The sequence below is a fragment of the Pleurodeles waltl genome, chromosome 8, assembly GCF_031143425.1.
Source record: "Pleurodeles waltl isolate 20211129_DDA chromosome 8, aPleWal1.hap1.20221129, whole genome shotgun sequence".
Classification (NCBI taxonomy): domain Eukaryota; kingdom Metazoa; phylum Chordata; class Amphibia; order Caudata; family Salamandridae; genus Pleurodeles; species Pleurodeles waltl.
This window is the reverse complement of record NC_090447.1, coordinates 879349117-879363258: the sequence shown is the minus strand read 5'-3', so window position 1 is coordinate 879363258 and position 14142 is coordinate 879349117. Positions and strand designations below refer to the sequence as shown.

Sequence of the window (14142 nt, the reverse complement as noted above, 5' to 3'; positions counted from 1 at the left end):
GACCATTAGCACTTCACAGTCAAAAATCCCTTTCCAATATGTTTTTAGTATCGAGCTGCAACTGCATTTACTTTGCTAGTTTACTTCAGGCGTTACCATGGATACACAGACATATCCTCAACAACTCGTTCCGTGAAAAATGCCTGGAAATCGGGCTTTAAGGAGACACCATTACCGAAATATTATGTGTAAAACAAGGCGACTGCTTTCCTTTTCTGTGGAAACTATACTTCTGCAATGCACCAGAAATATAATGTCACCATCACAGGCGCATTATATTTCAACAATGGTAATTGCCATTCATACTGGGGCATTTAAGGTCATTTGAGATGCATCTCAGTTCTCTGGTGGTACTTTTGCAATTTTGCGAAATAATGGCTTTGACAAAAAAATGTATCTCAGGACTGCCAGCAAAGCATGAAGTCAGGCTCCGAAAGGCAAGCAGTGACCCCTATTTAACAAACTCGCTTGGAGGATGTGGTATGCTAAAATATGCCCTTCCCCACACACACAACTCTAACATAGAACCACCCTCATCAGATTCCAAGGGCGTCATTCAAAAACACCCCCCTTCCTTATTTACAAAAAGGCTAATTATAAACAGTGCAAGTGCTATGTCTTGAAAATACACCACGTGTGGTTTTAGAATATTTCAAGGTTAAATAAACAAGACAAATCAACAGGAAGTGAATACGTGTAGTGTAATGTGGAACAAAAGGCACACAGTAACTTGCTTACCCTCGTGCGCCTCCCCGTTTCTTTTCTCCTGCATCGCAGCTTCGAAGGTCAGTTGAAGGATTTTGTTTAAAGTGCTTATCCAGTCCTCCATTTCCACTTCGCTGTCTGCGGCCAAAAGATAACTGCTTTTGTCTTGCATCTTGAGCTCAAAAGCAAAGCGCCGGACTCTGTTGTTCTAAAATAAAAAAACAGAAGCCTTTCCATAACACCGAAGATTATAACAAAGGTCTGCCTGCGATCAAGAATCTTTCTGTAAGCTTCTCTGGCATTTCAGAATTCTCCAAGAAACTGTCCCTATGTATACTCCTAAAGCATCATTCAACAAGTCTTCATTCCTGTACACAAACTTGCTACCCGCTAACTGTTTACACTGCATTAAAGGGTTTTAGCAAAGCTAAGGAATATGGTTTGGTGTTTCTGTTCGAATTAAACTACTTTCTGAGCAGAGCACATCTGGGGAGAGGAAAGTAATCCGGTCAAATTCGTCAATCCGTTCAATACAATCAGAAGTCACTATATCGGTCATGCATGTGTGGCTTAATCAGAAAGACAATGTGAACTTTGAACCGGAAGACAGAAATGGAGGGGCCATCCTTCATTCGTTTTCCGGCGGATTCTAGAACAGACCCTTGCAAGGTTTTACAAGGGGTGCTGGGATTTGTCTCGGAGTTCGAAAATGGGCTTAGCTGCCGACAATTGAGTATGAAGCTCTATATAAATTATACAGCACAATAAATCGCAAAGTCACAGATAGGAAACCATAAGTGCTGCTTGCACTAACCTACAGAACATAAGGCTCTATTCAGTTTAGTAGTGACAGGGCTAGCGGCAATAACGCACTATTACAAACAAACATTGGCAAAAACCAATTGGTTTCGACTATGAAAAATCTATTGGCTTTGTCAATGTTTTTTTACATAGTGCACAGTAAGTCGATTTTTTTTACATGGTGCACAGCAGTCGACCTGCTGTATAACATGGCTTAAACAACAAAAATAAAAGAGTTATGATGTGGCCAGCTTTGACTGAGTCACAGCGGTTTTTATTTACTTCGAGCCATGTTCCACAGCAGCACACCTGCTGTGCATCATGTACCAAAAAAATGGACAACACTACATTTCGCATAGGCGAAACCTATTGGCTTTGCCAATGATTGATGTTTATAACATGTATGGCCATCGTTGGTTTAATTATTAATTTAGATATATGAGACATTCTGAAAAAATGTTTTTGTTGTTACCTACCGTCACCACAGGATACCCGCGCGACATCTTCCAACAATTCCTGCAGACTCTCGCTGTTGCTTTATGCACCTTTTTGAGAATTACAGTGGAAAACTATCGTCTCTTCTGAGAACTTTAGAAAGTGAACAGCTCGCATCTGATAGTTTTTTAGTCAACCTGTAATTTAGGCTGCGTTCAGACAACAGATGTAGTAGAGTTCCTCACGCCTATGCCCAACAAGGACGCCTAACTACCCAAAAAAAAGGACTGGCAAATGGCCTTGGCTGGTTATTACTCGGTACAGTGACACAAGTGGGGGCAAGCACCGTTTCCATTCACGGCTGATAAAAATCCAGAGAATGAAGTGCTTGCATTGGATGAAATAAAGAGAATCTCTTACCGAACCGTGCAGAGCCACCACCTTCTTGCCTTTGGGCAGAGGTGAGGTTTTCGGCATAGCCTGTGTTTTTAAGGCCAGCAAAAAAAGGACAATCAGGCATAGCTAGTATTTCTCTCTTGTAATAAATGCCCGAAATATCAAATCTAAGGGAAAACTCATTTTAAGGGTGATGAGACTAGTCTAAACTATCGATGCATTTTTATTAAGGCAGAAGCAGAACTGACAAGTAAAAAAAAATACCGAACAGGACATGTTACAAAGGCAAAGTTACTAAGGGCCGTATGTACAAAAGCTTTTTCCCATAGACACAGAGTGGGTAAAATCCTTTGGTACATCTGGCCCTAAACACCGAGTCCTGGCTCTTTCTGATTCTCAAAGCATCAACACGCGTGCGGTATTTCTCTCTGGGGAAGGCGACAACCGCAGGTGAGGGACACAAAAACATATCCACCTAAAAACATGTTCAAGGAAAGGAGCGCTATCGCCGCTGAATGCCCCACATATTTGCGGATTGGCATTGGCATATTGCTTTGTATTGTTAGCATCTAGCTTGAGTTCAGACCCTGACTGGAGTAGTGATCCTCCAACAAAGCTCCACTTTCACAAATGCACTGCCCCACAGCACAACAACAGCACTGCGCAAAGAAGCAGCAAAGGAGCCAGCTCAATGTAACCACACTTTATAGAGGATTGTCCTGCCTACTATTCACTTTCATATCATGGATTTGTGGGTTTTCTTTAACAAATCCTATGTATGTATGATTGCTGATTTGTACTAAGGTCAATGCATTTCAGAGTAGTGTTTAAGAAAGCAAATATGAGACACCTGATTTATTCTGTTTTTGTATAGTGTTTATACATCCTTTACAAAGGATAAATAAACTACGTTTCAAACGAAAAATATTTAAATACAATCTAAAAAGAACTACAGGAAAAGTAACTCATTTCAAATAGACCTCAATAGGAATGTATTAGTAGAATCCACTATCAATGGAAAAGCTACAACATTAAACCCATATTTTCAGTTGAGAATGTGTATTTGTGTTTATAGTTGAATAATACCCTCTACCTGAAATAATATACACAGTACCAATAAAGTACAAGGAACCTGGATGTAGTGTGATTACATTGTAATAGGACAGATAATACAGTGAGAAGTCAGAAGTGAGTGGAAGGGAATGGGGTTGTTGTGGTGGGAAGTTATTCACGTTGGAAAAGCCATGAGAGGTGCAAACCCCATAGACTTGATGGCTGGAAGAAAGGGTTCATTCTGAGGGGCTAAATGCACAAATTATCTGAACTTACAGCGTGGAGTGTCTTGGAGATGAAAACCAGCATAACTGTGAAAATCTTAGCTTTTGAGTAGGGGTACATTAGGAGAAGCCTCGAGGGAAGTAAAGAATGAATGGGTGGACAGGTGTAGTCAGTCTGGTAAAAAGGAACAAGGATTTTTTATAACACTCTTTGCCTGGCAGGTCACCAGCGAATTTGGTGGAGGTAAGGATGAGGGCTGAATAATGGAGAGCCTGAAAAGTGCTCAAGGAGTGAGAGTTGATAAGTTTGTCGGGGTGGGGGGAACTCTGGTGATCATATTGTAGGAGGCCTAATGAAATGCTTTTGTGATAGCCAGTCTTAGTCATGACTAGGTCAGGGATTTTGTAGGGTGAACAAGGACGATGGATCTGACGACTGTCTTTATTGCTGGAAACAGAGGTGGATGGATTTTTGGACACCAGCCTCAAGCTCATCTCAACTTGTCCGCCCAGATTTCTGGCAGAGGGAAAGGGAGAGCATGTCTTCAGGGGACAGAGAACTGGGTAGAGCAGCTTCTGGCCACCGTGGGGATGTGAGTAACTATGTAAATGTCCTGGTGCTTTCTGAAGGCCGGGCACCAAGCAGATATGAGGAGGAGAAGTTGGAGCTTATGTAGTTGCAAAATGGTGAACCTAAAATCAGATCAACCAAGAAACAAAAAACAGGGCTAAAATACAACTGCATAGAGTCTGCTGCCACGAATGCAATTTGCAAAATGTTCCTACACGGGCAGACCAGGTTAGTCATAGTGGCAATGGAAATAATTTGCAAACTCATTGAGAAGCAAGCAATACATGCTTTCGGTGGACAGTTGCAGCACAGCACATTCATATTGCAACGGTACACCTAAATATGTCCTCGTCCATGGGTAGACAAGGACATTTTCAGTCTGCACTCATGTCCTCCTCTTGCTACACAACTGGGGTTGACCAGCAAGAGTGCAGACGCGACAAGAACTAGATAATTTAAATGTTATTAATAAATAGGCATGAAGGTGAGAAGCACCATCGTGTGCCAGAAAGCTGAGAGAACGCCAGAGATACGAGGTGCAAGAAAGGCAGTCTGGATGGAAAGGAGAAAATCTGAGTACAGTCAGAGAGGTGATGGAGAAGGCTAACTAGAAGAATATATAATCAAGGCGGTGGGGTAAGGAGAAAACGGCTGGTAGACTGAGTCATCTGATGGGGGTGATGCACAGAGATTATGAGTTACACCAAAAGACAAACCGGAAGCAATCAAACAGAAGTCAGTTGAGTGCTGAGCTGGTGATTCCAAAGACATCGGAGGAGAAAGCCAAATCTAAGAGCAAACCAGCCATAGGTGGGTGGAGGAGGTGCGGAGAGGATTGAGGGAGAGGGATAAGGGGTGGGAAGGGCTGCGTCTTGTGTCAGTGAAGGAGAATACTTCCCCTTAGTGAATGAGCTATTCAGCCTAACGTTAAACACCTCATTCAATTACCATCAGAGTACAAATCTGGCCTTCCAAAGTCTGCCCTTATATAGTCTTTTAATTGGTATATAAAATAAGACAGGTCTTTAAAATCAATTTTCACATTAAGAATGTAACCTAGTCGACCGTTAAACGGCTAACCCCTATGCATTTCCTTAATGTTGTTTTTATTACAATCAAAGATTAAACAGACTGGTGTAAAATTAACATGATTTAGAATGTGCCTGGGAGATATGTCAGCTAATGAGGGAAACCTCAGCAGAGACATTGTTTAATTATTGAGATGTAAATTCTACAGCTGCTGTTGGCTGCTTTAATGTTAGACTACCCAGTGAATCGCTGCTTATAAAACATCAGAGCTACCATCATTTTTTCACAGGTATCAGCATCTGAAATGTAAAATATTTTTAAGTGCATGCATGTAAAGGCTCACATATTAGCTAAGTCAGTGTAGAACATGCTTAGCTGTCCTCAGGTTCTCTATTATATACACATCAATATATTCCACTTATTTTCACTTTCTATATCCAACTAGGGTGTGCCTTTGTACTTTGCTAAGTGAATATGCATTCCCACATTTTTTCACGGTCTAGATTTTCCTCACATCAAACTGGTTTACTTGATATCTTTATAACCACTTCTTTAGGCCACTCAACTGCTGTTCTAGGCTTCAGAGATTAATTTCCATTAGGTAACAATAACAAGCATCTCTCTGCAATTTAGCCTGCATCCTCTACAAGAAAGGACATTTCTGGCTTGTAGTTTTCAAAAATTGGGGCTGAGGATTCTTTAATCACATTTTCCGCAGCTGTGACAGCACTGTCAAGAAACAGCATCTGAGTTTTTGCTTTTTTCACAAATGGCCCAGAAATCATTAAGATGTTGAGCTCGTATTGCAACAAAGTAACCGATAAGGCTTCTTGCATCTGAAACAGGAAAAATACCTTCTTGGTAATTCTTGTACTCTCCTGGCCCTGTTCACTAAAAAATTAGTAAATATGCACCCACACATTTACATCTGACTAAGGAGCCGCGTTTACCACTTCTCGAAATTCACCAACTCCTCAACAAATCTGAATGGAAAGCTGTGCCTGGTGCAGGTTTTCGTGTAGGTTCCTTGGGAAATCGCTTGATTTCCAATTTGGGAAACCATTTCCTCTGTATGTAGTTGTCTCTGGAAGACAGTGCCGCATAAGGGAAATTGATTCCCCTTAATAAATCCAATTTTTTTCTGATGCCCCTCACCCATCATCCATAGGGAAACTATTTTTGTCTGTGAAGAAACGTCTTCCCCTGCACCCCAACCAATTCTGTAAATCGCCAACCATTTCCAGGTATGCAAAGGGATGAACATAATATGCAGTTGCTGACTAACCATGTTTGTGAGTGTTCCCGAATTTTCAAACCAGGCCACTTTCCACACCTTGAATGGGATTTAGGGCTGCCCCTTCCAAAAAAGGGCATAGAAAGGGCTGAGTAGGAGTCATGAAAGAGGCAGAGTAAAGACTTAGAGTGTCATGAACATCACGAAGATAATTCTTCTTTCATTTGTCTGGTTTGAAAGCTGATAGGATCATGAAAATTGCAAATGACTGATCAGGCTGTACATAATTAAGTTGCACATAGCTTCGGAGCAAAAGTTCGAATTACACCTAGAAGATGACACGTGGCCCAAACTCCAACTCTATAAATATCTGCAACTGAAACCTGCCTTTGGAATACCCTCATGCCGACTTTATTCTGCTGGAATTAGTAGGACATCTGTCAGAAGCCTTACCTCACCGTACTGTATAAATTTGAAATTCAAGTGTCAACCCATCTAGTATCAGTAGTTTAAACTTCTTTTTCTGGTGAAAAAGCACTATTTGACGCAATCAGATGCTCATAGACTCTGAAATGCTTAGTCTTCTTAAGGTGACATCAGTACTCCAGAAACATCTATAATCTGCATTGTGCTTGCAGTAAACAACCTGGAATTTGGCCAGAAAAAAAGCAAGAACTATCTCTTGTTTTAAGTAAAACTCTATTAAGACCTTTAAGATGAAGGAATGAACTGTGCAATGACCATTGATGCGTTTGTGTAAAACAATCGGCTTGGCCAATGAAAGCTTCAGAAGCTTGCTAATGCTTCTGGTATAAGTAACCGGCTTTACGAAGGCTAATAAATCTGCACAGGCGTATCTGCTCAAATGGTTTGTGCATAATCAACTGTGAAGGATTTCCACTAGAAAATATCTTCAGCTAGATTATCCTCCCAGTGCTCTCCTGACTGATAGTGGGCTACACAGTAGACACATGGAACTGTACTGTTGGCCTCCCCAGTGTCCCTCCTTGCATATATTCACCCTCTATGCCCTGTATGCTCTACTTTTCCATTCCGACCATATCTACCCTTCCAAAAAACACACCACTGACAGATATCACTCCCACCGAGTCAAGCTTCTATAACAGCAGTAATATCAATCAATCAATTAAGTTTCTTGAGAGCCTGCTATAAATGTTCTTAACCTGTTGGCGATAGTAGAAGGCACTGTAAAGAACACACAATAACATCTTACAAGTGGAAACAAAATAAATGCAAGATTTTGTAAACAGCAACATATTCTGATGAGATGAGTGTTTAGATTCAGCCCTTAGTGCCAGAATAGAAATACACACAAAATGTTTCCAGATCCACTTCTTGTGTATGAACTATGCCAACAATTTAAGGACTGTAAACACAGAACAAAAACAAACATTTGAAAAATAACCACCACAAACTAAGGAATAAAAACGTTACTTGTGACACCAGCATCCTTTAGTGATGACCACCAAAATACTCCTTAATGACATTAACCCGCAGCAGAGCTCTTCAACATCAGCTGGACCCTCAAACACCTTTTCAATAGTGCCTTGAAGAAATGGTCATGGAGGCCACAGAAGCTTATATTGTTTGCGTTGAAACGCACATAGTTCCCCTTCCTTCCAGAACACATCTGAATGTATAACACATCAATAGAAGAGTGGGAGAACACACACACATAGCAGCCTATGCATTTTTATCAGCCGACCCATTCATGCCTTTTCTGCATACCTGCTTCTTGCTACACCCAGCTGTGGCACAATTTAGAAAATATTACACTGCCTCTGGCATTTCCCTCACCATTACAAAAGTTTCAATGGGGACTTTGTTCATAAGAAGGAGCACAACTACTAACTTCCTATTACAAAGCTCTTGATGCTGAAATTAACATGAGACATTTGCTTATTCTAGTCAATATTTTCGTTTTCACTGTAGTACTTACAGCCTTGTTTATCTTACTAGAAATTCATGGCTACAAGTGTCAGAATGCAAGGATTGGGACTAAACAAGGCGCTCAGGCATTGATCTGAGAATCTGGACAGTTCTGCTATTAGGGGACAACAGAGAAGTAAAAAGGCTGGCGCCAAATCTTAAACTCCTCATCCCGTCAGTCACAGAACGTGTTTATTGCCTTTTGTGGAAAGAAGAATAGGTTGATCATAGTGGGAAGAAGGGTATTTTCAGTGATGCAGCTTGATTATAGATCTTTCAACTCACACAGTGCCACTATGTGTCACACGATAACAGTTCCCTTCACGTGGTCTCCTGGTGAAGAGCCGATATCACATGCTGGAGTTACTGAATAGTGCTTTTACAGTAAACATTTGGAGAATGTATACAGCCAATGTCCATTAAGGGTTTTAAATTTCCATAGTGTGGTAAAGCACGATAGGGCCCCGCTTAGTGCCTTAATTTTAAAGCTCACATTTAACTTAGCATTTCTTTTGTTAGTAACCTCTTACATGGCATTTTACTCAATGAATAACATAATGAGATATCACTGGAAATGTAGATTGTTTCTTGAAAGCATTGATGCCATCTAGTCTGAGCACTCCGTCCAAGGTTAGGCACCCAGAACACAAAGCCCTAAGTATTCTGATTTTCCGTAGAGACAGCTTCACACTTGCAGACATATCATAGCACCAAGGCCGCACCTCTGCAATAGTGTGACACGAATGGTGCTTCAATTACAAAAACTGCCTCTGCGTCACATTCTGTGGAGAAGCAATGCCACTGGGATTATCCTGGAAAGCGCTACAGTGCCTGGGATGCAGCTTGACTGACTCTGATGTTGATTCTGCTACTGACCTCTTCCTGCACAAGACAATAGCCTGTACTACACCAGACAGGCTTCCAGGTACATCTTACCCAGGTATGTGGGTGGTCGGGCTATCCTAATTGATCTGCCAGAAGGTACTCTCACTATGCCCTTAACAGTGTAGGTAGTAACAGATAGGAGCCAACACAACTGTTTATCTTTTCCACCATTTTAGTAATGCTGGTTACCATGCTTTGTCTTGTTTGCCAAATAATTGCACCTCATTGTTTTAATGTAAGAATATAATTGTTGCAATAAATGCTCTAAAATACATTTTCACATCTTTCTTTTGTCTCATCCTGGGTACACTGAGTGACAATAAAAAGGGTAGGTCTGTTTCCAAGATTTCCCTGGGAATCTGAGTAGTCCTGATCTAGGCTGCCAAACCCATCAGGTACCCTGGTGTGTTTAGTGGTTTCAGATGGAGCAAGCTAGGAACTGTGTCCACATTTATAATGGTATATGTGGACTCAGTCCCTATACGCTGATGTTTGTTGACCAGATACATAGTCCTACCCGATTCATAGGAACCATATAACACTAGAATATCAGTGGTGTCCTGAAAATACTTTGGTTTGTTGGGGGTGAATAGAAGTGCCTCAAACTATGCTCAGCACAAAGCACAATCCCTCATTTCCATAAAGTGAAACATTTAAAGAAGTTTGCAGATTTGTGCTTAATCACATCTAATTACATGAAAGATCTATATAAAGTCAAGGGCTGAGGATTATAAGATGCACTGCTTACTTAAGAGTGTAGCAGTTTTGCTAAAAATGGCATGGCATTTGGTGGTATGGTGTCATTAATGCATTTTCTCATTTTGTCAATGTTATTTTGGATTGTGGTGTACTTTTTTGTTGAATGTTTTGAGAGAGAAAAATTTCCGGTTTGGGGTTTAGCCGGTAGTGTGCGACTTTGGAAAGAGCTCTTCTTCTGTTAGAGGCCACCATGACAGTATTGCTCTAGCTCTGTTGATGGGTCTTCTTCGTGACACAGATATGTTTTCAGAGGTTTAGGATTTTCCTGGAGTATCACCATTTTGTCACTTGCCACAGAACTTATTGTAAGCAATTGGTAGCACCAGCGTGCTAACAGTTCATTTTCATATGCTGACTCTCATAGTCTTGTAACTTGCACACTCGGAACAAACTCAACTCACCATTGTGAACCTTTCAAGATTCAACTGCCTAAATGGAACAACATTTTGAGACATCATCCCATCACAAACAGCGAAATCATTCATCAGCGAAGCAATCACACCACTGCTGAATATCATAAACATCTCTCTCATGAAACACATTTTAGAGACTTCCAGAAACCAGAACAATCTGCCCTCCTGCTGAAAACAAAATAGACAACAGTAATATTATTGCCTCGTCAACCTTGCCTGATCACTAATTTCGCTATCCGTTCCTGGAAAAAAAGACACCCAGCTACATAAGGGAATCCTGGTCAACACACTGCTACAGTACTAAAAGTAAAGAAATGAGTCAACGAGTCACAAAGCATTACAGAAACAACAATGTGTTGAACACACTGTATATCTCACTAGCAGCACAGCAGTTTATCAAACCCTGTCCAACACCTTCACCTCACAAATTGGCTTCAAATATTTTGCCTCGGAGTGGGGTCCCAGCTACCCGATCAGCACATACCAGCTCTTCGAAATCAACACCCTCAAAACCAAAGGTTATCCCTACTCCTGACCAATTCTGTACCCCATGTCTCCACCCTCACACAGGTCGTCTTCCATTTCTACATGGAAATTGATGGGAGTACTCTTGGCCAACAAGAACCGCAACATCTATCAATATGAAGACAAGCTGCCTAATCTGAAGTTCCCACCTGGAATAAACATCACAGTGAACGTCTTTTCACCATTGAAATCTGAATATTGTAAGCCCACTGTAAGCTGAAACCCAATCAGAATATACTCCATCATGATTGCTAACAGCAGTACACAAACTCAAGTATAAGAATATTGTATAACAATTAACCTTGATGTATCCTCTCCTCAACTGTTCAATATCTTCAAATTGCTTGGATACCACAAGATCTCAGCTTCAAAGTAACCTAAGTCTTTCTTCTTCAGAATCAAAGCTCACATCAGGGAATTCACCTTCAGAATAGCTGCCTAAGGATTGTTAATCACTGATCTTGTCCCATATGCACGGATGCCCCATTCACCAGTATCCCCTACATTCATCTAACACCTCAGAAGAGTATGCTGTAGGCGGCCACCAAACTAATCAAAGCACTGCGAAATTACAAAAAAGTCATCCACACTTCCGGAACTCCACTGATTCCAACAGCCCATCCTCCCTGGCAAAGGTGATCGATATTTCAGGTGGCCAATGAAACTCTTACACATATGACATCACCAACCTTAAAAATCAAGAAATGCAAAAAAGAGAAGACCAGAAAATATGCCTTTGCCTTCTTCACACCCATAACCAGGGACTCAATTGTGGTGCAGAAAAATTGTACTTACATTCCACTCTGTTATCCCACATCTTTACTTGTGAAGTGCTGCGTCACCTAACAGCTAAATACAGGTTTTATAAATACATGTATGACGGGTTGTGAAGTACCATTTGATACATTAAGTCAGTATGTGTTTCCCAAGAGGGTACCCATAATGCACAGGAAAACCGATTTGTCAACACTTCACTCCACCCTTCTCCTTTTTACATTACTGGAACTCCCTTTTTATGGTCTGGATTGAAAGCGTAGTTATCACCAGACAAATATGCAAGATCACAAGGAGATGGGCTTTTGCTCTGCCCACATGTTGGGAGCCTGAAGTACATGTTTTGATTGAGCAGAAGTTCTGTGTTTTCACAAAAATAGTGCTTGCCCTCCACACAGCTGTGATCATTTTGTTTATTTATCCAGTTGTCTGACCTTGAACATTCAGGGGACACACATGACATTGTACTGCTATTAAAGTGTCTTAGATAACTTGATAATTTATGGTGTGTTTCTCTGGAAGCAGCACAGATGGAATGATGGCAGTCATTAACCTACATGGATTTTAGATCTGGCTTGACATTAAACCCTTAAACCTACACCAATAGTACTGTGCAGCTTGTTGCTTCCACACAAATACATATCCATTCCAATGCTATTTAACTGTAACGCTTCACATTTATACATTTACATGCCTTTAAAGCCAAACCTATTGACACTGCCAATGCTTGTTAGAAATTACACTCAATTCCTCCCCCATCTAATAGAATTGAGTTTGAAATTGTATACTTTCTGGTGTTTCTTGCATAAATTCAGAAGAAATAATGCATAATTATTAATTGATAATTTAAGAGCAAGAGTTGGGGGGGTGGTGCCTGGTGCCAAAGAGCATGGTGCCACTCCTTAGAACTTCTGGTATCGTGGGCTCTAGCCACCAGCAACACCACAACTCCCATTGAGGCTATCCATGGCCTTTGATCCCTCACAGTTGGGGGATGCCACAGGTCACTTGTGGTTGCCCAAATCCAGTCGACAGTGTGAGCAGGAGGCTGCATGCACTGAGCTGCTCACCTGTCAGGTGCAACCAGTTCTCTGACCTCCTCTGCATGATCAGGCTGGCGGCTTTACTGTGCGGTGCATGGCACCGTGGAGTAGTGGCGCATCCGTGGGCCCACTGGCATTTCGTGACCCCAGCTGGGGAAACCCTTAATTGACTGACTTCTAGACAGCTGCCGCAGAATGGACGGGGGTGCTGGAGTGGCCTGGCTTGAGCAAGAGTTATCTTCCCTTTACGCTGGGGAGAGATGTGGGGGGATGTAACAGAGCGTGGCCACAGAAGAATTCACTCACTTGAAACTCCCGGTGCCTCTTTAAACACTGGCCCCGTCACGTCGGTCAGCATTGTGGTGTTCACAGGTTGAGGTTTGAGCCATGGGTGGCCATCTTGGTTAGGATACTGTTGGCCTCTGTCCTGATGCAAGTGGAGGGCGACTGGTGCACTGGTTCCTGGATCCTGCGATTGGGGACGCAGATTTTTGGCCACCCTGCTTTTTGCTATGCATACTATGCTATGCCCTGACCCCGGCTGGAAAAGTGGGGGTCCTGGGTTACCACCCAGGTGTGGGTGGCACTGTATAGGGGGCTGTGAATGCTTGCAGGGGTTGCGAAAGTTTGGAGCTCCCTCGCAGAGTGATTGGTGTTTCTGTGCGGTTAGCAGCAGGGTCACCACTGCTGGGCCCTGTGAACTGGGTGCTTTTCTTGTCTGTTCCTGAGTATCTTTCAGGGGGTGGACCGCAGCCTCTAGATCCGGGGCTGGGAGCCACTCCTGGGGTGCCTGCTGCCGCTTGGGGCCACCTTGGTTCTATATCCTGTGGGACACATTCTGAAGATGTTCTGGCCGCTTGGCTCTGCTTTATGCCCCCCCACGGACTGATCTTCTGGGCCAGCCTGACTGCCTCTGAAACAGCCCAGACAAAAGCAGGATCCAGTATGGAGACCCCCACTGGAGAGATTGGATCACCTGGCACTGGCACTTCACCACTCAGCCTCTTGTCACATGTCCAAATCAAAACCGAAACCCACGTCAACTCCTCTTTCCGGAAGCTGTCTACAGCGCAAGGGCTGTTACGGCTACCCTCGTGGGAATAATGGCGCATGACCCGTTGCCCATAACACCTTTTGCTATGGACATCTTACTGTGGGGAGTTTCAGAGCGCAAGACTTTTGTGGGCTCAAACAATGAGGCAGTCTTGAAAACAGTGACAGAAGCCAAGTCTTCGTTCTGACATCACTTTCTTCCATCACTGATTGGATGTGGTGGATATGCGGCTGACAGATGTGGAAACGAGCTTGGAGGGCCTACCGGACTTGTCTCCAAGATGTGGGTGGT

The 14142-nt window shown here is 42.4% G+C and overlaps 1 protein-coding gene across 9 annotated transcripts in view; it reads right to left on the bottom strand.

Annotated features, from left to right (window-relative positions):
- The window catches only part of DOCK9 (dedicator of cytokinesis 9), a 989328-nt gene that overhangs the window by 481255 nt on the left and 493931 nt on the right, over window positions 1-14142 (bottom strand). For all 9 annotated transcript variants that reach the window (XR_011194943.1, XM_069205169.1, XM_069205175.1 and 6 more), the window contains exon 8: window positions 739-913. Coding sequence is in view for 8 of the 9 variants with exons in the window: in XM_069205169.1 (XP_069061270.1) it covers window positions 739-913 (175 nt within the window). In the remaining variant the exon portion in view is untranslated. The remainder of the gene's footprint in view (window positions 1-738; window positions 914-14142) is intronic.